General features: G+C 48.7%; 1 protein-coding gene across 5 annotated transcripts; it reads left to right on the forward strand.

The window, feature by feature from the left end:
* Window positions 1–52: 52 nt before the first annotated feature.
* On the forward strand, window positions 53–25,929 carry HYOU1 (hypoxia up-regulated 1). 5 transcript variants are annotated; one of them, XM_081239213.1, is made up of 26 exons: window positions 53–124; window positions 14,899–14,996; window positions 15,237–15,330; window positions 15,509–15,587; window positions 15,743–15,897; window positions 16,021–16,097; window positions 16,540–16,721; window positions 16,932–17,047; window positions 18,403–18,595; window positions 18,810–18,944; window positions 19,102–19,184; window positions 19,272–19,404; window positions 19,576–19,763; window positions 19,994–20,132; window positions 20,888–20,948; window positions 21,090–21,169; window positions 21,587–21,772; window positions 21,916–22,085; window positions 22,167–22,254; window positions 22,384–22,506; window positions 22,655–22,788; window positions 22,869–22,953; window positions 23,601–23,841; window positions 23,936–23,983; window positions 24,250–24,300; window positions 24,434–25,929. In XM_081239213.1, exons 2-26 carry the CDS (start codon window positions 14,906–14,908, stop codon window positions 24,493–24,495), a joined length of 2,994 nt encoding a protein of 997 aa, XP_081095339.1. In that variant the 5' UTR covers window positions 53–124; window positions 14,899–14,905; the 3' UTR covers window positions 24,496–25,929. The 5 variants fall into 5 exon arrangements, with proteins under 5 accessions (XP_081095339.1, XP_081095341.1, XP_081095338.1 ...); XM_081239215.1 differs by lacking the exon at window positions 53–124 and adding an exon at window positions 13,832–13,923; XM_081239212.1 differs by lacking the exon at window positions 53–124 and adding an exon at window positions 13,930–14,070.
* Window positions 25,930–26,502: the final 573 nt, after the last annotated feature.

Here is a 26,502-nt window from a genome sequence, read left to right on the forward strand (position 1 = left end):
CTGGGTGCACAGGCGCTCTCCAGTCGCCTTGACAGCTTCCCCCTGCTGGGAGAGTGCGCGCCGCCGCTTGAGGCAGTGTCCCCAGCCCGCCGCTCGCTCCGCATTTTGCGGTTTTGCCGGCTCTGTAAGTGCACTGGCTGAAATGCTTGTTAAGATCTAGACCTTCACCTCTCTGAGCATCAGTTTCCTCCTTTATTAAATTCGCAGGCAATGAGGGATCAAGATGAGGATCAAGTGTCACGCGGTTTGTGAATTGTAACCCGCTGTGCCTAGGTGAATTACCTTCTGCCCTCATAGGACTGTTTTGAGGCCTAAATGAACCCTTGTATGTGAAATTGGTTTTTCGGCTGTAGAAGAGGAGAATTAAAGTTAGAGGTTTGTGTCTGCCACTAGATAAGGATTGTGAACTATAATCAGTGTCTTATATTCGTTTTTGTGTCCCTCTGTCTGAGCGCATGGCATGTAATGGGCACCTAAAACATGTTTCTTAAGGAAGCTGGGAAATACTGATGGGTCAGGAATTCCAAGAACCTGGGCTTTCTCTCGTTGCCATAGTGGCAGGGTATGGCACGTAAGCTGAGCACAGCAAAGAGCCTTGAAGCCGCAGCCCTGAGCACTGAGTGATTAACGAGTGGTGTCTAAGAGACTTCATGGTACCCACCAGTCCCAACTCGGGCTAAACCAACTGTCCACGTGGAAAACTGCAGGTGTACTGTTTGTGTGCCACAGGAATCTACAAACAGGAGTGACACAGAGTCATTTGAGATAGTATGCATATGAAAAAGTGGCCATGTGGTTAGTATTTGTGAAGTTCATTTTTGCATCCTTGCCCCCCACAGCTTTTTGTTTTCAGAACATTTTACTCCTTATTCCTTCCCCGGAGTTCCCAGAGAGTAGGGCCTGTATCTTGGTTACCAGGAACCAGGTCTAACAGAGCCTGGTAGATACTCCATGTTTGGTTGAAGCAATGAATGTGGATGACTTTCCTCTTATCACCTCCTCTCCTTGGTCTTGTTGACGGGAAAGGTAGTGTCCATTTGTCTAAAGAAATAAATTAGGGGAAGGCACACAGATTGCCTGATTTCCAGCCCAGATTTCTTTCTTCTTTGTCACACAGGTATTGGAACTAGTTCAGGATCTCAATCCGCGGGCAGAAGCACAAATGGGGAGTAGATGGGACCAGCTTTCACCTGCTGAGCGTATTCTGTACTATTCATTAGAATTTTTAGATCGTATGTTATGTCAGTTGTTAAGACTATGGATAATGTATGTTAAAGGAAGCAAAGTGAAAGCAGAGATGTGAACAGCAGACTGGCATCTTTGTTGCTGATGTGCGTGCTCCCCCTACTGTCCAATGGTAGAGGCTCAGTATCTTCCTTTGATGTCTGAACCTGGTAAGGCCCATGCGCACTGGATCTTCTTGTTGATGGGGGTACACAGGCAGATAACTGCCCACCAGAGGACCCATGGCACCTCTTCAGACTTGCTGCCTTCCTTCCTTTCCTCTTTTTGACCAATACGTGTTCACTACTAACTGTTCCCGGCATTGTACTAAGTACCCAGAATAGGGCTTCCCTGGTGGCGCAGTGGTTGAGAGTCCGCCTGCCGATGCAGGGGACACGGGTTCATGCCCCGGTCTGGGAAGATCCCACATGCTGCGGAGTGGCGGGGCCCGTGAGCCATGGCCGCTGAGCCTGCGTGTCCGGAGCCTGTGCTCCGCAATGGGAGAGGCCACAACAGTGAGAGGCCCGCGTACCGCAAATAAATAAATAAATAAATAAATACCCAGAATATATACATGAAAAAGACATGGTTCTTACTCTTCAGGGAGTTTGACCACCACCATAGGGGACAAACAGCACTGACAGTATCCAGCCCTTAATTTCTTTTTTATAATTGAAGTATAGTTGATTTACAATGTTTCAGGTGTATGGCAAGGTGATTCAGCATATACATATATCTTTTTCAGATTCTTTTCCATTATAGTTATTGAATATAGTTCCCTGTGCTATACAGTAGGTCCTTGCTGTTTACCTATTTTATATATGGTAGTGTGTATCTGTTAACTCCAAATTCCCAATTTATCCCTCCCCCCTTTTCCCCTTTGATAACCATGTTTGTTTCCTATGTCTGTGAGTCTATTTCTGTTTTGTAAATAAGTTCATTTGTATCTTTTTTTAGATTCCACATATAAATGATATCATACGATATTTATCTTTCTCTGATTTACTTCACTTAGTATGATAATTTAGGTCCATCCATGTTGCTGCAAATGGCATGATTTCATTCTTTTTTATGGCTGAGTAATATTCCATTGTGTGTGTGTGTGTGTGTGTGTGTGTGTGTGTGTGTGTGACATCTTTATCCATTCATCTGCCGATGGACATTGTTTTTTAATATTTATTTATTTGGCTGTGGCAGGTCTTAGTTGTGGTAGGTGAGGTCTTGCGTTGTGGCGCACAGGCTTCTTCTCTCTAGTTTTGGCTTGCAGGCTCTAGAGCACGTGGGCTCAGTAGTTGCGGTGCTTGGGCTTAGTTGCCCTGCAGCATGTGGGATCTTAGTTTCCCGACCAGGGATCGAACCCAGGTCCCCTGCATTGGAAGGCGATTCTTAACCACTGGGCCACCAGGGAAGTCCCTGTCGATGGACATTTAGTTTGCTTCCGTGTCTTGGCTATTGTAAATAGTGCTGCTATGAACATTGGGGTGCATGTATCTTTTTGAATTAGAGTTTTCGTCTTTTCTGGATACCAGTCCTTAATTTCATGTAGTGAATGATACATAACAAAGTGTTTTCACTTTTCATGGATTCTTCATAGCAACCATCTATAGAAGTATCATTATCTCTGATGAGAAACAGAGTCTCAAAGAGGTTCAGGTGATTCTCTCTGGGCAAAAACATCAAAGTCCTTTGGAAATAAAACAAGATGTCTTCAGTTCCCTAACCTTTAATTAAATGGTTTGCTGGGGTGTAAAGCTAGGCCACACTTGTCAGAACCCACACTGGGGTTTAACTTTTAGTTATGCTTGTCTGAATCCAGGAACTTCAGTATAGTGAGGAAGATAAGAAGGCTGACTACACAGAAAATGATCGAGTGTACAAATTCACTTACAGTTCTGCATACTGAGAACTGGAGTTCTGAAGAGACTAAAGATGAAGAAGCAACTCAAGTCTTTAGCTTGAAATTAAAGAGATCACAACTCAGAATCAAGAATTGCCTATCAATGCCCTTTCTTTTGCCCTTCAACCAACTGCAGCCCATGATGTACAACAGTCATTTCCACTAGAGCAAAACAGGAACACTACTTGTTCTAGCTGCAAGCTTTTATTTTCTATCATTTCCCCCCCTCATCTGGCTCTCTGGGAAGAAACCATTTCCTAGACTACTGGAAAGTCTGTCTTTTTTCTCTTAGCCCCTAAAAAGGCTAGCAGCAGTTTCCACTTTAGGAACAAGAAGGTCAACCTAAAATAAACTCAGAGGTCTTACAGTATAAGAGAGTCCAGGGCTCCAAGGCTACCATGAAACAGGAGAAGGAAGCAATTAACTGATTATTGGTTGTGAAAATCTAGCCTACAAAAAGAGAAATTCCCCATGAACTTGGCAAAGCACTTAATCAAGCTTTTTTTTTTTTTTTTTTTTTTTTTTTTTTTTGCTGTACGCGGGCCTCTCACTGCTGTGGCCTCTCCCGTTGCGGAGCACAGGCTCCGGACACACAGGCTCCGCGGCCATGGCTCGCGGGCCCAGCCGCTCCGCGGCACGTGGGATCCTTCGGGATAGGGGCACGAACCCGTGTCCCCTGCATCGGCAGGCGGACTCTCAACCACTGCGCCACCAGGGAAGCCCAATCAAGCTTTTAACACTGCAATAGTGCACATCTTTTAGTTTTATTTCTCTAGACAAAAAACAAAAACAATAAAAAAGTTAACTAATGTATATTTGGTGCTTAGGATGTCCCAAGCCCTGTGTAAAGCACTTTACTACCTTCTTTTTTTTTTTTTTTTTTTTTTTTAAGTTAGGGGAACCACTAAACAGGCTCTTTTTATTTATTTATTTATTTATTTGCACAGGGCCTTAGTTGCGGCTCCAGGGCTCCTTAGTTGCAACTCACCTGCTCCTTAGTTGCGGCACACAGGCTCCTTAGTTGTGGCACACGAACTTTTAGTTGCAGCATGCACGTGGGATCTAGTTCCCTGACCAGGGATTGAACCCGGGCCCCCTGCATTGGGAGTGTGGAGTCTTATCCACTGTGCCACCAGGGAATTCCCTACTGCCTTCTTTAATTTTGACACCAACCCTGTGAGGCACATACCAGCATGCCTCTTTAAATGATGTCGAAACTGAGGCTCAGGAGAGCTAAACAACTTGCCTAGAATCACACAGGTAGGAAGTAGTGGGGTTTATAGACAAATCCAGGTCTGCAGACTCCAAAGCCCTGTATTCTGTGTGATCAGTTATTTTTTAAAGAGCACTCAAGTCCATAAATTTGTTCATAAGTCTGAGTCATTTTTCTATGTGATCATGAAGTCATAGAATTCAAGAACCCTAAAAGTCTTGCTTTCTCTCCTTGACACGTAATAATCCCCATCTCAATGCAAGCTGAGAAATGTTCCTAAGCCTTTGTCTCCTCATCACCCCCCGCCTCATTTTATTAAAACTCATAATGCTGATCCAGTGGTTAAGAATCTGCCTCCCAATGCAGGGGACACGGGTTCAATCCCTGGTTGGGGAACTAAGAGCCCATGTGCCACAGGGCAACTAAGCCCGCACATCGCAACTACTGAGCCCATGAGCCACAACTACAGAGCCCGTGTGCCACAACTACAGAGCCTACATGCCATGGAGCCCGCACGCTGCAAAGAAGAGCCCGTGCACCACAACTAAGAACAACTAAGAACCGATGCAGCCAAAAATAAATAAATAAATATTAAAAGAAAAAAAAACCTCATAATGCCAAGACTTTATTTTTTTTCCTTTTGGCCGTGCCACGCAGCTTGCAGGATCTTAGTTCTCCAACTAGGGATCAAACCCATGCCCCCTGCAGTGGAAGCGCAGAGTCCTAACTACTGGACCACCAGGGAATTCCCACCAAGACTTTAAAAATGAATTAATATTCTAATGTTAGTAAGGATACAGGGGCTGTCATCCACTGCTGTTGGGGAGTGCATATTGGTAAACCTTTCTGGAGGGCAATTTGGCAATATGTATCAAATGCCTAAAAACCAGAATTTAAGGCCACATTTCCACTTTTATAAATTTATTTATTTATTTATTTTTGGCTGCGTTCGGTCTTTGTTGCTGTGCGTGGGCTTTCTCTAGTTGTGTTCTCTAGTTGCGGCGAGCAGGGGCTACTCTTCGTTGCGCTGCGCGGGCTTCTCATTGCGGTGGCTTCTCTTGTTGCGGAGCACGGTCTATAGGCACGCGGGCTTCAGTACTTGTGGCTCGCAGGCTCTAGAGCACAGTCTCAGTAGTTGTGGTGCACGGGCTTAGTTGCTCCGTGGCATGTGGGATCTTCCTAGACCAGGGCTCGAACCCATGTCCCCTGCATTGGCAGGCGGATTCTCAACCACTGTGCCACAGGGGAAGCCCTCCACTTTTAGAAATTTATCCTAGGTAGATTATAAGGGATAGAGTTACATAAAAATTTATCAATAAATATGTCCATTGCAATTTTATAACAGTACAAAGAACATCTTAATTGTCAAACAGTAATTTTGGTAATTTTTTAAATTAATTAATTTATTTATTATTTTTGGCTGCGTTGGGTCTTCGTTGCTGCGCACAGGCTTTCTCTAGTTTTTGCGAGCGGGGGCTACTCTTTGTTGTGGTGCGCGGGCTTCTCATTGCAGTGGCTTCTCTTGTTGCAGAGCATGGGTTCCAGGTGTGTGGGCTTCAATAGTTGTGGCATGCAGGCTCAGTAGTTGTGGCTCGTGGCCTGTAGAGCTCAGGCTCAGCAGTTGTGGCGCACAGGCTTAGTTGCTCCGTGGCAGGTCCAGACCAGGGATCGAACCCGTGTACCCTGCATTGGCAGGTAGATTCTTGACCACTGTGCCACCAGGTAAGTCCTTGGTAATTAAATATTGTATTTCTCTATGCTACAATTCCATAAATATAGCCACTGAAAATTCTGGAGAGGAAAAATATGACATAGGAACACGGTAAAAGAGTGTGTATCGATTATATACATACATACCGATATTATACATTATAATACTATAAGTGATTTAATCTAGAAAATGGAATTGTGAGTGGCTTTTATTGAATTTTATTTTATTTATTTTTTGTACAGCAGGTTCTTATTAGTAATCTATTTTATACATATCAGTGTATACATGTCATTCCCAATCTCCCAGTTCATCCCACCACCACCTCCTCCCCGCCCCCGCCACTTTCCCCCCCCTTGGTGTCCATACGTTTGTTCTCTACATCTGTGTCTCTATTTCTGCCCTGCAAACCGGTTCATCTGTACCGTTTTTCTAGGTTCCACATATATGCGTTAACATATGATGTTTGTTTTTCTCTTTCTGACTTACTTCACTCTGTATGACAGTCTCTAGATCCATCCACGTCTCAACAAATGACCCAATTTCGTTCCTTTTTATGGCTGAGTAATATTCCATTGTATATATGTACCACTTCTTCTTTATCAATTCATCTGTCGATGGGCATTTAGGTTGCTTCCATGACCTGGCTATTGTATATAGTGCTGCAATGCACATTGGGGTGCATGTGTCTTTCTGAATTATGGTTTTCTCTGGGTATATGCCCAGTAGTGGGATTGCTGGATCATATGGTAATTGTATTTTTAGTTTTTTAAGCAACCTCCATACTATTCTCCATAGTGGCTGTATCAATTTACATTCCCACCAACAGTGCAAGAGGGTTCCCTTTTCTCCACACCCTCTCCAGCATTTGTTGTTGTAGATTTGTGTCTCCATACAAATTTTAAGATATTTTGTTCTAGTTCTTTAAAAAATGCCACTGGTAATTTGATAGGGATTACATTGAATCTGTAGATTGCTTTGGGTAGTATGGTCATTTTCACAATATTGATTCTTCCAATCCAAGAGCATGGTATATCTCTCCATCTGTTTGTGTCATCTTTGATTTCTTTCATCAGTGTCTTATAGTTTTCTGAGTACAGGTCTTTTACCTCCTTAGGTAGGTTTATTCCTAGGTATTTTATTCTGTTTGTTGCAATGGTGAATGGGATTGTTGCCTTAATTTCTCTTTCTGATCTTTTGTTGTTAGTGTATAGAAATGCAAGAGATTTCTGTGCATTAACTTTGTATCCTGCAACTTTACCAAATTCATTGATTAGGTCTAGTAGTTTTCTGGTGGCATTTTTAGGGTTCTCTATGTATAGTATCATGTCATATGTAGACACTGACAGTTTTACTTCTTCTTTTCCAATTTGTATTCCTTTTATTTCTTTTTCTTCTCTGATTGCCATGGCTAGGACTTCCAAAACTGTGTTGAATAATAGTGGTGAGAGTGGACAACCTTGTCTTCTTCTTCATCTTAGAGGAAATGCTTTCAGTTTTTCACCATTAAGAATGATGTTTGCTGTGGGTTTGTCATATATGGCCTTTATTATATTGAGGTAGGTTCCCTCTATGCCCACTTTCTGGAGAGTTTTTTTCATAAATGGGTGTTGAATTTTGTCAAAAGCTTTTTCTGCATCTGTTGAGATGATCATATGGTTTTTCTTCTTCAATTTGTTAATATGGTGTATCACATTGATTTGCATATATTGAAGAATCCTTGCATCCCTGGGATAAATCCCACTTGATCATGGTGTATGATCCTTTTAACGTGTTGTTGGATTCTGTTTGCTAGTATTTTGTTGAGGATTTTTGCTTCTATGTTCATCAGTGATATTGGCCTGTAGTTTTCTTTTTTTGTGACATCTTTGTCTGGTTTTGGTATCAGGGTGATGGTGGCCTCATAGAATGAGTTTGGGAGTGTTCCTTCCTCTGCCATTTTTTGGAAGAGTTTGAGAAGGATGGGTATTAGCTCTTCTCTAAATGTTTGATAGAATTCACCTGTGAAGCCATCTGGGCCTGGACTTTTGTTTGTTGGAAGATTTTTAATCACAGTTTCAATTTCATTCCTTGTGATTGGTCTGTTCATATTTTCTATTTCTTCCTGGTTCAGTCTTGGAAGGTTATACCTTCCTAAGAATTGGTCCATTTCTTCCAGGTTGTCCATTTTGTTGGCATAGAATTGCTTGTAGTAGTCTCCTAGGATGCTTTGTATTTCTGTGGTGTCCGTTGTAACTTCTCCTTTTTCATTTCTAATATTTTAAATTTGAATCCACTCCCTCTTTTTCTTGACGAGTCTGGTTAATGGTTTATCAATTTTGTTTATCTTCTCAAGGAACCAGCTTTTAGTTTTATTGATCTTTGCTATTGTTTTCTTCATTTCTATTTCATTTATTTCTGCTTTGATCTTTATGATTTCTTTCCTTCTACTAACTTTGGGTTTTGTTTGTTCTTCTTTCTCTGTTTCCTTTAGGTGTAAAGTTAGATTGTTTATTTGAGATTTTTTTTGTTTCTTGAGGTAGGCTTGTATTGCTATGAACTACCCTCTTAGAACTGCTTTTGCTGCATCCCATAGGTTTTGGATTGTCGTGTTTTCATTGTCATATGTCTCTAGGTATTTTTTGAGTTCCTCTTTGAATTCTTCAGTGATCTCTTCGTTATTTAGTAACGTATTGTTTGGCCTCTATGTGTTTGTGTTTTTTACATTTTTTTCCCTGTAACTGATTTCTAATCTCATAGCATTGTGGTCAGAAAAGATGCTTGATATGATTTCGATTTTCTTAAATTTACTGAGGCTTGATTTGTGACCCAAGATGTGCTCTATCCTGGAGAATGTTCCATGTGCACTTGAGAAGAAAGTGTAATCTGCTGTTTTAGGATGGAATGTCCTATAAATATCGATTAAATCTGTCTGGTCTATTGTGTCATTTAAAGCTTGTGTTTCCTTATTAATTTTCTGTCTGGATGATCTGTCCATTGGTGTAAGTGAGGTGTTAAAGTCCCCCACTATTATTGTGTTACTGTCAATTTCCTCTTTTATAGCTGTTAGCAGTTGCCTTATGTATTGAGGTGCTCCTATGTTGGGTGCATATATATTTATAATTGTTATATCTTCTTCTTGGATTGATCCCTTGATCATTATGTAGTGTCCTTCCTTGTCTCTTGTAACATTCTTTATTTTAAAGTCTATTTTATCTGATATGAGTATTGCTACTCCAGCTTTCTTTTGATTTCCATTTGCATGGAATATCTTTTTCCATCCCCTCACTTTCAGTCTGTAGTGTCCCTAGGTCTGAAGTGGGTCTCTTGTAGACAGCTTATATATGCTGTCTTGTTTTTGTATCCATTCAGCGAGCCTGTGTCTTTTGGTTGGAGCATTTAATCCATTCACGTTTAAGGTAATTATCGATATGTGTGTTCCTATTACCATTTTCTTAATTGTTATGGGTTTGTTTTTGTAGGTCCTTTTCTTCTCTTGTGTTTCCCACTTAGAGAAGTTCCTTCAGTGTTTGTTGTAGAGCTGGTTTGGTGATGCTGAATTCTCTTAGCTTTTGCTTATCTGTAAAGCTTTTGCTTTCTCTGTTGAATCTGAATGAGATCCTTGCTGGGTAGAGTAACTGTGGTTGTAGGTTCTTCCCTTTCATCACTTTAAATATATTGTGCCAGTCCCTTGTGGCTTGTAGAGTTTCTGCTGAAGAAATCAGCTGTTAACCTTATGGGAGTTCCCTTGTATGTTGTTATTTTTCCCTTGTTGCTTTCAATAATTTTTCTTTGTCTTTAATTTTTGTCAACTTGATTACTATGTGTCTCGGCATGTTTCTCCTTGGGTTTATCCTTCCTGGGACTCTCTGCACTTCCTGGACTTGGGTGGCTATTTCCTTTCCCATGTTAGGAAAGTTTTATATAATCTCTATAATCTCTTCAAATATTTTCTCGGGTTCTTTCTCTCTCCGCCTTCTGGGACTCCTATAATGCGAATGTTCTTGCGTTTAATGTTGTCCCAGAGGTCTCTTAGGCTGTCTTCATTTCTTTTCAATCTTATTTCTTTTCATTCTTTTTTCTTTATTCTGTCCCACGGCAGTGAATTCCACCATTCTGTCTTCCAGGTCACTTATCCATTCTTCTGCCTCAGTTTTTCTGGTATTGATTCCTTCTAGTGTATATTTCGTTTTAGTTATTGTATTGTTCATCTCTGTTTTTTTTGTTCTTTAATTCTTCTGGGTGTTTGTTCTTTAATTCTTCTAGGTCTTTGTTAAACATTTCTTGCATCTTCTCAGTCTTTGCCTCCATTCTTTTTCCGAGGTCCTGGATCACCTTCACCATCATTATTCTAAATCCTTTTTATGGAAGGTTGCCTATCTCCACTTCATTTAGTTGTTTTTCTGGGGTTTTATCCTGTTCCTTCATGTGGTACAAAGTCCTCTGCCTTTTCATTTTGTTTATCTTTCTGTGAATGTGGTTTTCGTTCCACAGGCTGCAGAATTGTAGTTCTTCTTGCTTCTGCTGTCTGCCCTCTGGTGAATGAGGCTATCTCGAGTGGTTTTTATTTTATGTTTTTCCTATGTTCCTCCAGTTTTCTTCAATAACCAGACATTTCTTTTGTAATTCTAAAAACATTTTTATAAAAATAGAAAAAAAACAACTTATCCTGGTGCTTCTCCTGCCTAAGGTTACAGTAAAATCAAACCCTCTAGTCCTTTGTGTGACACATACAAAATAATTTTTAAATTTTTTATTGAAGTATAACATGCAAACAGAAAAGTGTACATACTACAATCCATTGAATTTTCCCAAAGCCACTGCAACCAGCATCCCAAAAGCCTGCCCTACACCCTCTTCTTATCCTGAAAGGGTAAGCACCATCCCAACTTTATCACTGTAACTTAATTTTGCCTGTTTTTAAACTTTATACAAGTGAAGTCATAAACTGTGTGCTCTTTGGCTTCTGGCTTCTTTCACTCAATATTGTTTCTGGGATTCATTTAAGTTGTTGAATGTAATAGTAGACCATTTGTTTTCATTGCTGTACAGAATTCCATTGTGTGAATCTACCCCTATTTATTTATCTATCTAACTATTGATGGGCATTCGGGTAGTATTCAATTTTGGGCCCTTATGAATTAAGCTATTATCAACAGTCTCTACATTTGTTAGATATACAGCTAAGAATGGGGTTGCTGGGTGACAACAAATTTTTTAAATTCTCCTGGATTATGTTCGCCATAATCAACATTGCCCTCAGCCCATAACATAACGTGCATGGTTTATAATGTATGAATGTGCTCTGGCTAATGTGTTCATTTTAGTCTTCTGTCAGTTTGGCACATGTTCTGCAAGACGGCAACTTTCTTCCCTTGCGTTTCTACACAGCGTGGGGGAAGGGATGTAGTCCTCAAATGTTATTACAGGTTATTCTGGAGAACTAGTGGATTCAGCTGTCTTAGTTCATCTAAATCAGGTGTTTTACATTAAGAATTTCCCATTATTTTACAACTTGCCCTTGTGAAATGCTATTCTCTTCTCTGGTCAGAGAACAAAACAGGTGACTTCCCAGAGCACTTGCACCTGCTGCACATCCCATGGGGACAGACACCCAGGTCAAGAAGCGTAGCTGCAGCAAACTGTGCTCCCACCAAGGGTATTCTGGGAGTGGGAGCTCACTTAGGAGCAGGGGAGACTGACTTTCTTACTCTTCCAATTAAGTCATTCAACAGGTTTTTAATAAGTGCATGAAACCATGAACATACTTGTTTCCCAACAGACTGACTTCTCTGAAGGAAAGGACAAGGTCGTCCCCATCTCTGGAATCCCAGCACCTAGCACAATGCTTTCAGACGACAGAGGGCCAATAAATGTTAAAATGCATACTCTGAAAGGGATGGAAAGAATCTACCCTCCTGGATAGCTGGTCAAAAGTAGAGTCAGTTATTGAGAAACAAAATCTTTCTCTGTGGAACTGACATGACAACTTCTATGTTCATCAGTATGGCTAAACAACCCCCATGCTATGGAATGTTCTGTAGCAGTAAACAAGGTGAATCTTTGTGTACTGGTATGGAAAATGCTCCATGATTTATTGTTAGTTACCAAAAAAAAAAAAAAGAGCAAGTTGCAAACAATCTAATTGTATAACATTTTATCATTTAGAAAAAGACAACAGCTACATGTTTCAAAACACATATATGTAAATACAGAGGAAAAGGCCTGGAATGTTACACGTCTGATAACAGCAGATACCTCAGACAGAGTAAGGTTGTGGATATTATCAGAGGGATTTAGCTTTATCTAGAATATTGGAACTTTTTCAAGATTACATTTGTGTATGGTGCTCCAGCGGTTAAGAATTTGTGCTCCCAATGCAGGGGGTGCAGGTTCCATCCCTGGTTGGGGAACTAAAATCCTGCATGCTACACAGCGTTGACTTAAAAAAAAAAAAATTACATTTGTGTATTATTTGTGTAATTAAACCGTTTTAAGCAAATTTCTATTTCTACCAATTTCTCTGCTACCTGAACACTGAACTGTTCTTAAAGGGAAGGAAAATAGACCTTTCCCTGGTACTGCCAGTAGGTTTATCTTCTAAGCATAGACACGAGACTCTCCCTAAGCCTCATAAAAAATGTAGGGAGGGCTTCCCTGGTGGCACAGTGGTTGAGAGTCCGCCTGCCGATGCAGGGGACACGGGTTCGTGCCCCGGTCCGGGAAGATCCCACATGCCACGGAGCGGCTGGGCCCGTGAGCCATGGCTGCTGAGCCTGCGCGTCCAGAGCCTGTGCTCCGCAGCGGGAGAGGCCACAACAGTGAGAGGCCCACGTACCGCAAAAAAAAAAAAAAAAAAAAAAATGTAGGGAAAGGAACAGAAAGAGAGTTCCTTAACCAAGCCCTGGCTGTCATAGCCAGGGCCTTCACGAGAACCTTCTGTGAAGCAAGGCCAGGCGTCGATTTCGTGAGAGAGGCGACTGATACCACGTTTAAGAAAAGTGCGCTCATCTCAGTAAAACTGGGAAAAGAAAGTGCTCTAAGGACCGTGCATATTTCTATGGGACTGCAAAGCACAGAGAGGGAAGTGAGGAGCGCCAATACCCGCCCGAGGTTCTTTAATTCAAAAAAAAAGGAAAGTGCACAAGCTTTAATGGAGGAGAAACAGGAGGTGGTGCATCTGTGCTTAACCAATCACAGCTTCACAAATATTAAAAGCGTCTCGTGTGTAGCGATTTGCAGTTTGGAATATTCCTTCTCATACAAATTAAAGAGTCCAGGCCAACTTCTGCCACGAACACAAGCGTTATCTCCGACCCATCAGCGAATATCTCTCCTTTGGTGGCTTTAGTTTCCGCAAAGAAACAAAGAGGGGTTGAGGTGCACTGAGCCAGAAGCGCAGCCATTCTCTGATTTCCAGCCAAAACCAATACCGACCAACAAGCGAGCGCCTCTTCCGCGTGCCTGCGGAGGGGATGCCGATCTTTCCTGCTCCTCGGCTGGAGCTCCCAGGTGACCAGAAGAATAGGGCCGAGCGCGGGACCGCCCGTGCGCCGACTCGCTCCAGGGACCGGTCACTCCCAACCCGGGGAGTCAAACAACCAGCGCCGCGGCCGGAAAAGGCCCGCGAGCGCACCGGGACTGACGCTGGGCCGCGTGACGTGGTCCAATCCACGGCCAGCATCGGCGGGTTTCCTCCAACTGGTTGACTGGCCCCTCCGCTGCCTCCCCGGGAGCGGTCGGAGACGGAGGAGGGGGCGGGCCTAGGACGTGGCCCAATGGGAATGCGCGCCGCGGCGGCGGGGGGCGGGGCCGGGCCCGCGGCGCAGGGCCGGGCGGCGGAGGCTCCAATGAGCGCACGCCGCGTCCGGGGCCGGCTGGTACGCGAGACGCCGCCGGGAGGTTGGTGGCTAATGTAACAGTTTGCAAACCGAGGGGAGTTGTGAAGGGCGCGGGCTTGAGGGGCGCGCTGCTGGCCTCGTGGGTCCATCGGCCGCCGCGTTTGTCCCAGAGCTGGGGCCACAGGAGCGGAGGCAAGAGGTAGCGAAGGTGGGGATGGCGATGGGCACCGGCCACCCCTCCTAGAGGAGGCAGCGTGCTAGCTCCGGGGGCGGGTCGGTAGTGGGAGTGAGGGCCGCACGAACGCCGGTGCGCTTGGCCCTTCATCTTGGTCCCCGGGGCGCCCCCACGTCTTAGGGGTGGGCCGGGACCCGTTTCCGGGACTGGAAGCCGCCGTCTTCGGCTGGTGAGGCTTAGGTGAACTCGGGGTGCTCTGTACCCAACGGTGCGGAACCTTACCGTTCCAGGCACAGCGTCTGAGTAGGCAGTGGGGCCTGGTATGGGATGGAGAAGGGGAGCGGGCGGGACAACCCGAAGGGATGCTGAGGATGAGACAGGCCCTTCTTCCATCCCAGCCTCCCCCAACGTCACCATCTCTCAGTTCCCGTCCAGGCCCGGCCCGGCTTTCCCCGCCAGCAGGGGAGCTCCAGGTGTAGGAAGGTAGTTGAGTCCTGGGCGGGGATCCCTGGCCGCACCCCAGGTGTCTGACAGCAGGGACAGTGCTGGGGTGCGCCAGTTGCTGCCTATGCTGTGGACGGAAGGCCCTGGTCTCCTTTCTCCTGTCCTGTTACGTTTATTTTGAGATGTGGTGGCTGGCGGCCAGGATCTCTGATGTTTCACCTGGGCCTTTGTGTGGGCACTTCTGAGGATGCTGAGAGTGCTTGGTTCTCATTGGGAGGGAGGGGATAGGATGTAGACTGCTCTGCCCTGGGTTAGGAGGGAGTAGGTATGAATCTTAAAGCTTCTCTGTTCTGGATGAGGTTCTGCCTCCTTCACTCAGGGCATCCAGTTACAAGTGTTGTTTTTCTCCTCCCCCAGAGACACAATGGCAGCCACCGTCAGGAGGCAGAGGCCGAGGACGCTAGCCTGTTGGGCCTTGATGGCTGTGCTCTTGGCAGACCTGTTGGCGCTGAGTGGTGTGTACCCCAACAGAGGCATCAAAAGAAATATAAACGAGTGAATGTTGGATGACACATGGTGGGAAGGGGGAAAGAAGCTGGTGGTGGGAAACTCTGGACTCTTAGGTTGCCAGACCCAGACCTTTTTCTTTGTCCATTGCTGTCTTACTTTCTCCATGGAAAGCAGTGTGTTTTGATTAGCGGGGCCTCAGGAAGTGGGGGAAGAGGGGCTAATTGACAAATCTGTTTCCCCTTCAGACACGCTGGCAGTGATGTCTGTGGACCTGGGCAGTGAGTCAATGAAGGTGGCCATTGTCAAGCCTGGAGTGCCCATGGAGATTGTCTTGAACAAGTGAGGGCGGCCGCAGGGTCGGGTGGGGAAAGGGAGTCTGCGGCCCAAGCCACAGTGTGTTCTTCGTAGTGCCCTCGGCAGACTTTGGTGTCTGCACGATTGATTGTATGTGGGGTGTTGAGGCGCCTGAGAACACACGCTGCCATAGACACCTGGTCCCATTGTCTCTTTTCCACAGGGAATCCCGGAGGAAAACCCCAGTGACTGTGACCCTGAAAGAAAATGAAAGATTCTTTGGAGACAGTGCAGCAAGCATGGTGAGCTAGCGGCCCGCCCCCTTCCCAGGAGCAGGGGGCAGAGGAGAGGAGGTCACAGACCCCAGAGTCTGTTCCCTGATCGATCTCTGAGGTAGGAGGTAGGTGATGGCCAGCTTGGGAGCCTAATACTCTGCTTCCTCTTTACCTCCTCTCAGGCCATCAAGAATCCAAAGGCTACGCTGCGATACTTCCAGCACCTCCTGGGGAAGCAGAAGAATAACCCCCACGTGGCCCTTTACAGAGCTCGTTTCCCCGAGCATGAGCTGGGTTTCGACCCAGAGAGGCAGACTGTGTACTTCCAAATCAGCCCGTGAGTGCCCTGCTGGGAAGGGTGGGCTCAGCGGGCCTGATGGGGTCCCCATTGGCATGTGCTCACCCTTGTGCTTGCCTCGATGCCTGGCTTTCCTTGCCTCTAACTGCTTCCTTCCCCCAGGCAGCTGCAGTTCTCACCTGAGGAGGTCCTCAGCATGCTTCTCAATTACTCCCGTTCTCTGGCTGAAGATTTTGCAGGTGAGCAGCCAAGATGGGGCCAGTGGTAGCCAGGTTCCCTAGGGACTCAAATGGAGGTAGTTTTGCCTCCCAGGGAATATTTGGCAACGTCTGATGACATTTTTGGTTGTCACAACTGGGGAGCTACTGCTACTGGCATCTACCAAGTAGAAGCCAGGGGTGCTGCCAGACATCCTAGACTGCACAGGCCCGCCCCCCAAACCAAAGAATTATCTGGCCCAGAGACTTCCCTGGCAGTCCAGTGGTTAAGACTCCATGCTTCTACTGCAGGCGGCACGGGTTTGATCCCTGGCAGGGGAACTAAGGTCCCGCATGCTGCACAGTGCCACCAAGAAAAAAAGAGAGAGACTTATCTGGCCCAAAACATCAATTGTGCTGAGAATGGGAAACCCTCCTCTAAGGTATGAAGCTGGTGGAAACTCTGTTCTGTTGTCCCCTGTAGAGCAGCCCATCAAGGATGCAGTGATCACCGTGCCAGCCTTCTTCAATCAGGCTGAGCGCCGAGCTGTGCTGCAGGCTGCGCACATGGCTGGCCTCAAAGTGCTGCAGCTCATCAACGACAACACTGCCACTGCCCTCAGCTATGGAGTCTTCCGCCGGAAAGATATCAACAGCACTGCCCAGGTGAGCCGGGGAGGAACTGCTGACCAGACTCGCAGGGTGGCTGAGTCTGATGATGGAGGCCATTTGGCTCATTTTGCATCTTGTTTCCATGGCTGGCCTTGGAGCTGTTTGGCTTTCACTTGAGAGTTGGTACAGCCCCTTGCGGGCAGGGAGGCAGGCACCCTGGAGTTGAATAAGGTTCCTGTGACAGTGGCCTTGATGTCTCTACAGAATATCATGTTCTATGACATGGGTGCAGGCAGCACTGTGTGTACCATCGTGACCTACCAGACAGTGAAGACTAAGGACGCAGGGATGCAGCCACAGCTGCAGATCCGGGGAGTGGGGTAAGTGGGTGCTGGGAGGAGGGCTGCTTGCTGAGATACCCTCGGGTCAGGGGTTTCTTCTCAGAGGGGCAGCTGCCTCACTTTCTTGCTCCCTGCAGGAAAGCTCTCCTGGTTAAAGCATCAGTCATCATAGGGTACCTCTCCCGAAGAGCAAGGGGTAGATGGAAGTTGGGGGAGGACAGCTTGGGAAGACTGAAGGGCAGGGAACGTCCCAGGCTGCTTCTGAGGAAATCCACGAGGCCATAGGCCATACGTGGAGTGTCAGGTTCAATTATTTTTTTGTTCTTGTCATTCCCAGTTTACTTATCACTGGCGTTATCTTATTTCACGAACCCATCCTTTCCTGTCCATCTTTACTGCTTCTATGCTAGTCCAAACCACCATCGCCTCTTACCTGCAGAATTGAAGATCTCCCCGCTGCCAGTGTGGCCTCCCTCCAGTTCTTTCTCCGCATCTCAGCCAGAGGGTTCTTTTCAAAATGCCAACCTGACTGTATCTCGTTTCTTTAAAAACCCTACAGTGGCTTCAAACCTTTGCCTTGGCCTATGAGGCTGTGCCTGTGTGCTCCTGGGCTCCTCCTGCTTGGCCTTGACCCTGAACCTCTTGCTCTTTGAGCTCCAGCCACCCTTGCCCTCCATGAAACTTACACACCGCACTCTCTCTCACCTCACAGTTTGTTTTTTTTTTGTTTTTTTGTGGTACGCGGGCCTCTCACTGTTGTGGCCTCTCCCGCTGCTGAGCACAGGCTCCAGACGCGCAGGCTCAGCGGCCATGGCTCACGGGCCTAGCCGCTCCGCGGCATGTGGGATCTTCCCGGACCGGGGCACAAACCCATGTCCCCTGCATCGGCAGGCGGACTCACAACCACTGCGCCACCAGGGAAGCCCACCTCACAGTTTTTATGCATGCTTTTCCCTCTGTCTAGAATCTGTCTAGAATGTTCTTTCCTCTTCACCTAGTTAACCTCAACTCATCCTTCAGGTTTCAGCTCAAGCTTCACTTATTCACAGAACTTTTCCTGACCTCTCTAAATAGCTGACATTTTCCATATATATGTTTAGTGGTGGTGTCTCTCTGTTATAACACATAGGTTGGTTAAAATTTCACATTTATATGATTATCTGGTTGCTGGATTATAAACTCTTTGACAACAGGGGGCTTGTCTTGTCTTTTCCTTCTCACAGTTGCATCTTCAGAGACAAATACATATTTTGATGCCCAGTAGGTACAGTTGAACGAATGGGCGGATGCCTGTCGCTGTGAGGTGTCAGCCATGTGGGTGAAGGCCAGGTTCTGTGCAGATGAAGAAGCCCTGTGTGTTCCTCATGCTTTTCCCTATTCCCTTTCCTGCACAGGTTTGACCGCACCCTGGGGGGCCTGGAGATGGAGCTCCGGCTGCGTGAGCACCTGGCTGGGATTTTCAACGAGCAGCGCAAGGGCCAGAGAGCGAAGGACGTGCGGGAGAACCCCCGCGCTATGGCCAAGCTGCTGCGTGAGGCCAATCGACTCAAGACCGTCCTGAGTGCCAATGCCGATCACATGGCCCAGGTGCTCACATGCGGCTGCTTGAGGGCACATATTCCCCACCCAGAGGGTGGAGGATCGCGCCACCCTGAGCTAGACTCCCTGTGCCTGGTGTGGCGCATCCCTTCTTCCTGTGCTTCCTTCCATCCTCCCGAAGTCCTGTTCCCTTGGTGTCTGACCTGCTCACTCAGAGAGCAGGACCTGGGTGAGAACTCTGACCCTCCTCATCCTCCCGCAGATCGAGGGCCTGATGGACGATGTGGATTTCAAGGCGAAGGTGACTCGGGCGGAGTTTGAAGAGCTGTGTGCAGACCTGTTTGAGCGGGTGCCTGGGCCCGTGCAGCAGGCCCTGCAGAGTGCCGAGATGAAGCTGGTGAGGGGGTCGTCGAGGAGGGCATGGCGGGGAGGCAGGTGGGATAGAAAGTGATGAGGTGGCAGGAAGGAGGGAGCGGGAACGTCAGGGAGGAGTCAGTGCTGAGGAGGAGGGTTAACGCGTGCTGACCCATCTGCCATTCTTTCTCCCCCTGCAGGATGAGATTGAGCAGGTCATCCTAGTGGGTGGGGCCACTCGGGTGCCCAAAGTTCAGGAGGTGCTGCTGAAGGCTGTGGGCAAGTGAGTGTGGGGGGCTGGAGGGCTGAGGGGAGGCGGGCCAGGCTGGGAGCTGCAGGTGGCTGGTGCTGAGGCTCAGGATGCTCACAGGGAGGAGCTGGGCAAGAACATCAACGCCGATGAAGCCGCCGCCATGGGGGCTGTGTACCAGGCAGCAGCGCTCAGCAAAGCCTTCAAGGTGAAGCCGTTCGTGGTCCGAGACGCGGTGATCTACCCCATCCTGGTGAGTAAGCCTGTCTGGTGGGGTGACGGGCTCCCTTTACCTCTCCCAGGGCCGCCTCCACTGTCTCCTCTAGACTGTCCGTCTGTCTTCCTGCCATTGGTGTTCCCTGCCCTTCTTCCCCGAGACCCTCCTCTGCTTCTCCAGCGTACCTCCCCTCTGCCTGCCGTGTAGGTGGAGTTCACGAGGGAAGTGGAGGAGGAGCCTGGAGTTCGCAGCCTGAAGCGCAATAAGCGCGTCCTCTTCTGCCGGATGGGGCCCTACCCTCAACGCAAAGTCATCACCTTTAACCGCTACAACCACGACTTCAACTTCCACATCAACTATGGTGACCTGGGCTTCCTGGGGCCTGAGGATCTTCGGTGAGGGGATGGGGCAGGGAGAGGGCTCCAGGGAGGGAGGGTTTGGGGTCTGAGGGTGACACAGGGGAAGCAGGCTGTGGGCTTGGTCTTGGGGTTGGGCTGAGCGTCTCCTCCGGGAGGAGCTTCCATCCCGAGGGTGTCCTCGGGGAGGGCCCCACATCTCGTGCTGGGAGGCTGTGTAGGCTAGAGCTGGGGGGGCTCCCCTTAACGGCTCTCTCCTCCCCACCCAGGGTATTTGGCTCCCAGAATCTGACCACGGTGAAGCTAAAAGGTGTGGGTGAGAGCTTCAAGAAGTATCCCGACTATGAGTCAAAGGGTATCAAGGCTCATTTCAACTTGGATGAGAGTGGCGTGCTCAGCCTAGACAGGGTGAGAGCAGGAGACCCCGTGTGCAGGGCGGGGGCCCAGGCCCCAGCAGCCTTTTCCAGAGCAGTTCCTCATGGTATTAGAACGTGATAAACGAAACGGGTTCTGGAGTTGGGTAAACCTTAGGTTAAAGCTAACCGGGGACCCGGTATGGGCCATCTCAGAGCCTGTAAATGCTCGTGGATGTTACAAGTTTCAGGATCTGTAGAATGGTTGAGGAACCTGTTTGTTTTTTGTTTTTTTTTTGCGGTACGCGGGCCTCTCACTGTTGTGGCCTCTCCCGTTGCGGAGCACAGGCTCCGGAGGCACAGGCTCAGCAGCCATGGCCCACGGGCCCAGCCGCTCCGCGGCATGTGGGATCTTCCCGGACCGGGGCACAAACCCATGTCCCCTGCATCGGCAGGCGGACTCTCAACCACTGGCGCCACCAGGGAAGCCCTAGGAACCTGTTTTTAAAGAACGGTTCTGGGGTTAATATCTGTTAGAACATACGGGGGCAGTAACGGCCCATTCAGTGGAGTGGAGAAGTGTGAGGGTGGGTGGAGGAGGAGCTACGGTCCCCTCCTGAAAGGGCTCATAATCAACAGGGCTGGCGGTGACTCCATCCAAGAGCCTGTAGAAGGAGGCCGGTGAGAGAACAGGCCGGCACACCTGGAAGTCACTTGCATGTGCCTAAGCAGTCACCCGCCAGGCAGGATGTTTGTGGGGAAAAGGTGGCTTAGCGTGTGCATTTCTTCACCTCGGATCCCTGTCTTCAGGTGGAGTCTGTGTTTGAGACGCTGGTGGAGGACAGCCCAGAAGAGGAATCTACTCTGACCAGTAAGATGAGTGTGCACACACGTGTATGTGAGAGGGTGTACTTGTGTGTGTTTCGGGGAGGTGGGCGGGCCATGCCCTTAGGGTTGGGGGTGGAGTCAGTGCTGTGGTCCCCTTTAAGTCTTCGGGTTTTCTTCTTTCTAGAGCTTGGCAACACCATCTCCAGCCTGTTTGGAGGTGGCACCACACAAGATACTAAAGAGAATGGTACTGACACTGTCCAGGTAAGGCCAGGATGGAGCCAAGGGAGCATGGAGGATGGTGCGTGGGACCAGGCGGAAGCAGCAGGGACAGGGGGTTGGAGTGGGCGTCTCAGCTGCCCAGGATATGACAGACCTACCCCTCGTCTCAGCCCAGGCCGAGTTCACCACACCCTCCTCTGGACTCTGAGCTGTCCCTGTGCTTGAGCTCTGAGGCCCACCCTCATCTCCAAACACTTTTCCTTTGTCCAGCTAGACTGCCGCAGTCCAGATGCCTGCTGCCGATTTCCATACAGTCGTCCTCTGTCTCCCCTCAGCTGTGTCATGGGCGGGGAGCCCCTCAAAGCAGAGCCATGGGGACCTGGCATTGCTGAGCCGGTCCTGATCCGTAGGCTCTGCTAGTGACTATTGTGGGTGGGCGTGTCTGTGATTGTTTCCCAGGAGGAGGAGGAGGGACCTGCTGAGGGGAGCAAGGCTGAGCCTGGAGAGCAAGCAGAGCTCAGGGAGGAAGCTGAGGCCCCAACAGAGGACACCTCTCCACCCCCACCCCCTGAGCCTAAGGGGGATGCAGCCCCTGAGGGAGAAAAGGCTGCAGAGAAAGACAGCGGGGAAAAGCCCGAGGCCCAGGTGAGCTCTAGGCAGAGTGAGGCCAGCCTGGACCCAGCGGCTAAGGGGACAGGTGCCTGCTTTGCTTCTTGGCCCCCAGAGCCCTGCCTGTGGAGGATAGAAGGGCCAGCACTTTCCCTGACACCTTGGTCTCTTCACCCCAGAAGCCAAGTGAGAAGGGCGAGGCAGGGGCTGAGGGTGTCCCGCCAGCCCCGGAGGAAGAAAAGAAGAAGCCGGCCCGGAAGCAGAGAATGGTGGAGGAGATTGGGGTGGAGCTGGTAGTCCTGGACCTGCCTGACTTGCGCCAGGATGAGCTGGCCCGCTTGGCCCAGAAGTGAGTAAAGGCTGCAAGTGCGTGGAGGGTGCCCAGGGTGTGTGGAATGGAGCCCCTCATGCCTACCGCCCCTGTCCACAGACTCCAGGACCTGACGCTCCGGGACCTAGAGAAGCAGGAACGGGAAAAAGCAGCCAACAGCTTGGAAGCATTCATCTTTGAGACACAGGTTGGTCGGCTGGGAAGCACACCTGCCCCAGGCCCTGTGTCTGGGGCTGGGGAGCAGGGAGGGGGTCCTGCTCCATGAGCCTTGCCCCCAGGGCCTGCTGCATGCTTGCGCACTTGTGCACCTCCCCAGGACAAGCTGTACCAGCCTGAGTATCAGGAAGTGTCCACCGAGGAGCAGCGTGAAGACATCTCTGGGAGACTCCATGCCGTGTCCAGCTGGCTGGAGGATGAGGGCTTTGGGGCCACCACAGTGGTGAGGGACCTCCCAGGACATGGCGGGCCGGATGGGAAAGGGAGGAGAGCTGGGGTGCGAGGCCATGATGAAGGATGCACGGCTGGCTCTAGGGCTGACATGTCGTCCCCTCAACCCGTCTGCCCTCTCCCTCCCCCACATCCATCAGATGTTGAAGGAGAAGCTGGCCGAGCTGAGGAAGCTGTGCCAAGGCTTGTTTTTTCGGGTGGAAGAGCGCAAGAAGTGGCCCGAACGGCTGTCTGCCCTTGATAACCTCCTCAACCATTCCAGCATGTTCCTCACGTGAGCGGCCCCTTTGCTTTTCTTCCTCATTCAGTCCCGCCCTGTCCCTCCTGGACTGATGGTCTCCTCTCTGGCTGCAGGGGGGCCCGACTCATCCCAGAGATGGACCAGATCTTCACGGAGGTGGAGATGACAACGTTAGAGAAAGTCATCAATGAGACCTGGGTAATCCCTGTGTAAATACTTAACTGGAGACTTACCTGGCGAGGTGGGCTGTCCTAGGCAGCGTGGGAGATGCAGAGAAACGGAGACCTGGCAGCTTCTGCCTCCGGGCTTGGCAGCTAATCCGGAAGGAAGAAGATGGTTGCGTTTGAGGCTGTGTCGGATTAGTCCCAGACTAGGGTCATAGCCATGAGTCGTCAACCAGACGAGCAGCAGAGCCCATCCCCGTGAGGTTAGAGAAGCTGCTTTGAGGAGCTGGGACTTAAGCTGGATGCAGAAAGTGGGCCAGGGTTTGGGGAGGTGAGAATGACTTGTCATGAGAAGCAGAAACTGTTTTGGATTTGGGGACTTTTTTTTTTTTTGAACCAGAGCTCAGAAGTGGAGAGATAAGGAGAAAATAATTAAGACGTTCAGCTGTATTAGTCCATAGTAATAGGATGTAAGCCAGAAATATGTAGTTTGGGACTCCCATGTGGAGAGTCTCGAATGCCATTCTGAGGGGTCTGCTTACTTCTGGGGCTGACGGCCAGGGGCAGCAGTGATTAGGGGTCTGAGGGAAGAGCCTGAGGTTGGTTGGGGGGGTGTATTTCACCTGGGACAGAGGTGTCTGCCATCTCCGTGGCTGGCTCTGAGCCTGTCCTCGCCCACAGGCCTGGAAGAATGCAACTGTGGCCGAGCAGGCCAAGCTTCCTGCCACAGAGAAGCCCGTGTTGCTCTCCAAAGACATCGAGGCCAAGATGATGGCCCTGGACCGAGAGGTGCAGTATCTGCTCAATAAGGCCAAGTTTGCCAAGCCCCGGCCCCGGCCCAAGGACAAGAATGGGACCCGGGCAGAGCCTCCCCTCAATGCCAGTGCCAGTGACCAGGGGGACAAGGTCATCCCTCCAGCAGGTGAGGGCAGGGTGCCTGGTTCCAGGTGCTACTGGGCAGCAAGAAGCTTTCCTTTCCCTCCCGGGACTACATCTTCCTCCTGGTTTCCCTCCAGGCCAGACTGAAGATGCAAAGCCCATCTCAGAGCCTGAGCAAGAGACTCGTGAGTTGGGGAAACTGATTGGGAATATGGGCGTCGTTTAGCCGAGGGGTCAGCAAACTGGCAGGTACAGCCTCTTTGCAGACGGCCCGTGAGCTATGAATGGCCTTAGAAGGTTATTTCCAAAAACGAAATAAGGAAAGAGACCTAGTGTGGCTCACAAATCCTAAAATATTTACTATCTGGCTCTTTGTAGAAAAAGTTTGCCATCCCCTCCGTTAGCCCCTTCCTTCCTTTGCAGACACTAACCCATTCCTTCCCGAAAGCAGGATCTGAACCGGCGGGCTCTGAACCTCTGGAGTTAGGGGGTCCCACGGCAGGTGAGGGCAGAGCGGGAGATGGGGGGTACCGGGAAGCCTAGCAGGGTCTGGGGGGAGATGCCTGCCCAGAACTGGGCCCGTTACCTCCATCTCACCTGCTTTTGTTCCTTTGCTGTCCCCCAACTCCCACCAGAATCTGAACAGAAGGAGCAGCCTACAGGACAGAAGCCAACTTTGAAGAATGATGAACTATAACCCCCACCTCCCAGTTCCCCACTCGTCCCCGCCCCCTTCTCTTACCACCTCTATTTATTAAACACCAAGGGCTGGGGGAGGGGTTGGTCCCGCTCTCAGAGGCTTAAGTTCCTCTTCTCTCACCTGTGATTGGAGGTGTGGAGAAGGGAGAGGAAGGCACAGCTCACCAGTTCTGGAGTAGTTCTGTGGTTAAACCTGAAATTGTCCCGTTCCCCAATCACACCTACTGGTTCCCTACCCATCCAGGCCCTAGTCTGGGAAAAATCACTATTAGGTCTTAATTCTTCGCCTGTGGGTAGGTGAGAGGATGGCCATGGGTAGTTGGTTGACAGACCTGGTAGTGGGAAGGGTGTCCTGGCTTATTAGAGGGTCTCCAGTCTTTTCTGGTCAACCTTCCCTCCCTCACTCTTCCACCACGAGATCAATGCCACACAGGCCAGTGTCTGCAGAGCCTTGGTTACCAGGTTTGATTTCTGAGCACCTGTCTGTGCTCTTGCCTCCTCCAGGGTTTTTTCTTTAAAAACCCCCACCCCCATGCCTCCTCCCCGTGGGTCTCCTTGGCTTCCTCTTGCAAGTTGGGCAGTCCTCTGCCTCTAGGCCAGAGCCCTTCCATCTGGACTGCCTAAATCAATCTAGGTTGACTCCCACCCACACGTACAACCCCCGGTGGCCAGAGTAGGCAGGGAGAAAGTGAAGAAGGGAATCCAGCTGCCTCTCCAGGGAATGAGGTGTGTGAAAACCCTGTAGCTCCCCAACCTGTGGACTCTTGGGCCTAGGAAAGCTGTGTGCAGTGGCTGGCACAGGATGCCAGTGTCCTGCAAGCACTGTTGAAAACTGTCTTTCTAGTAGCCTGGTACTCCGTGGCCCTTTGACTTCCTGCCCCCATTCTCTCCGCTCCTGTTCTGCCCTCTCAGACAGAGCCTTTCCCTCACTTCCTGGCCCCCTGGGCTGACCAAAATGTGCTTTCTACTGTGAGCCCCTGTCCTAAGACCCTGGGGGCAGGAGAGACCATGGCGTGAATGTAAAAATGCCACCTCGCTCTATTGGAGGCAGGCCTTGGCGGGGGAGGGAAGAGGGTACAGGCTGGCCTTTCTTATTAATGTGTTGCTCTGCTGGGATGGGGGCCCTTTACCCACCACACCGGTGTTGGGCAGCCTGCCCTCCAGGATCCCATCTGTAGCAGGGGCCAGGGCTGCCACCCCAACTTCCAGGGCAAGGGGGAGCCTGCTTGTGTCTGTCTCTTGTGTTTTTTTCCTCTTTTTTTTTTTCTTTTTTTTGCCACATTGGCAGAAATGTGACCCAAGTGTCCTACCCTGTCCTGTTTGTTTGAGTTGTTTCACTAGCAGTTGAGGCTGGTTGGACAGCTTTGAGTCAAGTTGTACTTTGCTCCATTGTTAATTGAAAAGCTGTTTCAATAAAATATTCTTTTCTACAGTTTTTTGTGCTGTGAATTTTTAAAAATATGTTTATTTTTTGAATATAAATAATGCATGTTTATAATGGAAAATTTGGAAGGTAGAAGTTTGAATAACAAAATTGCCTATAATACTACCACCGAAACATCATTAACATTTTGGACTTAGTTGAGATTCATGTATGTAATTTTTCTTCATGAGAACAAAACTGTGGTTTTATTTTTCCCCTGACATCATTTGGATCCTTATATTCCAGCTATTTATAGGTAATAATCCATTTTTAAGGTAACCTCATTTTACAAATAAGAAATCAGCAGTTCATAGAGGTTCAGAGGTCCAAGGAATCAGAGGTGTTAGGTGACTCAGCTAGGTTTGAACTTAATTCTGACCCAATAACCCTTGCGTTATTACCCTGATACAAGAATGTGTTGCTAGAGCTTCATTACTCGTAGCACAGTTAATTTGGGTTGTTCATCAGTTGTAATGGAGCCATGTTTTACCAAAGGAAAATCACTGTAATCATTAATTATTATTAACAACAGCCTCAGTCTTTTTTTTTTTTTTTTTTTTTTTGGTTGCACCGGGTCTTAGT

The sequence above is a fragment of the Mesoplodon bidens genome (genome assembly GCF_964165515.1).
Source record: "Mesoplodon bidens genome assembly, chromosome: 7".
In the NCBI taxonomy this organism is placed as follows: domain Eukaryota; kingdom Metazoa; phylum Chordata; class Mammalia; order Artiodactyla; family Ziphiidae; genus Mesoplodon; species Mesoplodon bidens.

What these genes read in the sequence shown, in the direction of transcription:
- HYOU1 (XM_081239213.1), top strand. Translation starts at nt 14,906, where the DNA reads ATGGCAGCCACCGTCAGGAGGCAGAGGCCGAGGACGCTAGCCTGTTGG. An exon ending in TCTGGCTGAAGATTTTGCAG is followed by an intron (nt 16,098 to 16,539) that starts GTGAGCAGCCAA and finishes TGTCCCCTGTAG; the next exon opens with AGCAGCCCATCAAGGATGCA. An exon ending in AAGTCATCAATGAGACCTGG is followed by an intron (nt 22,954 to 23,600) that starts GTAATCCCTGTG and finishes CCTCGCCCACAG; the next exon opens with GCCTGGAAGAATGCAACTGT.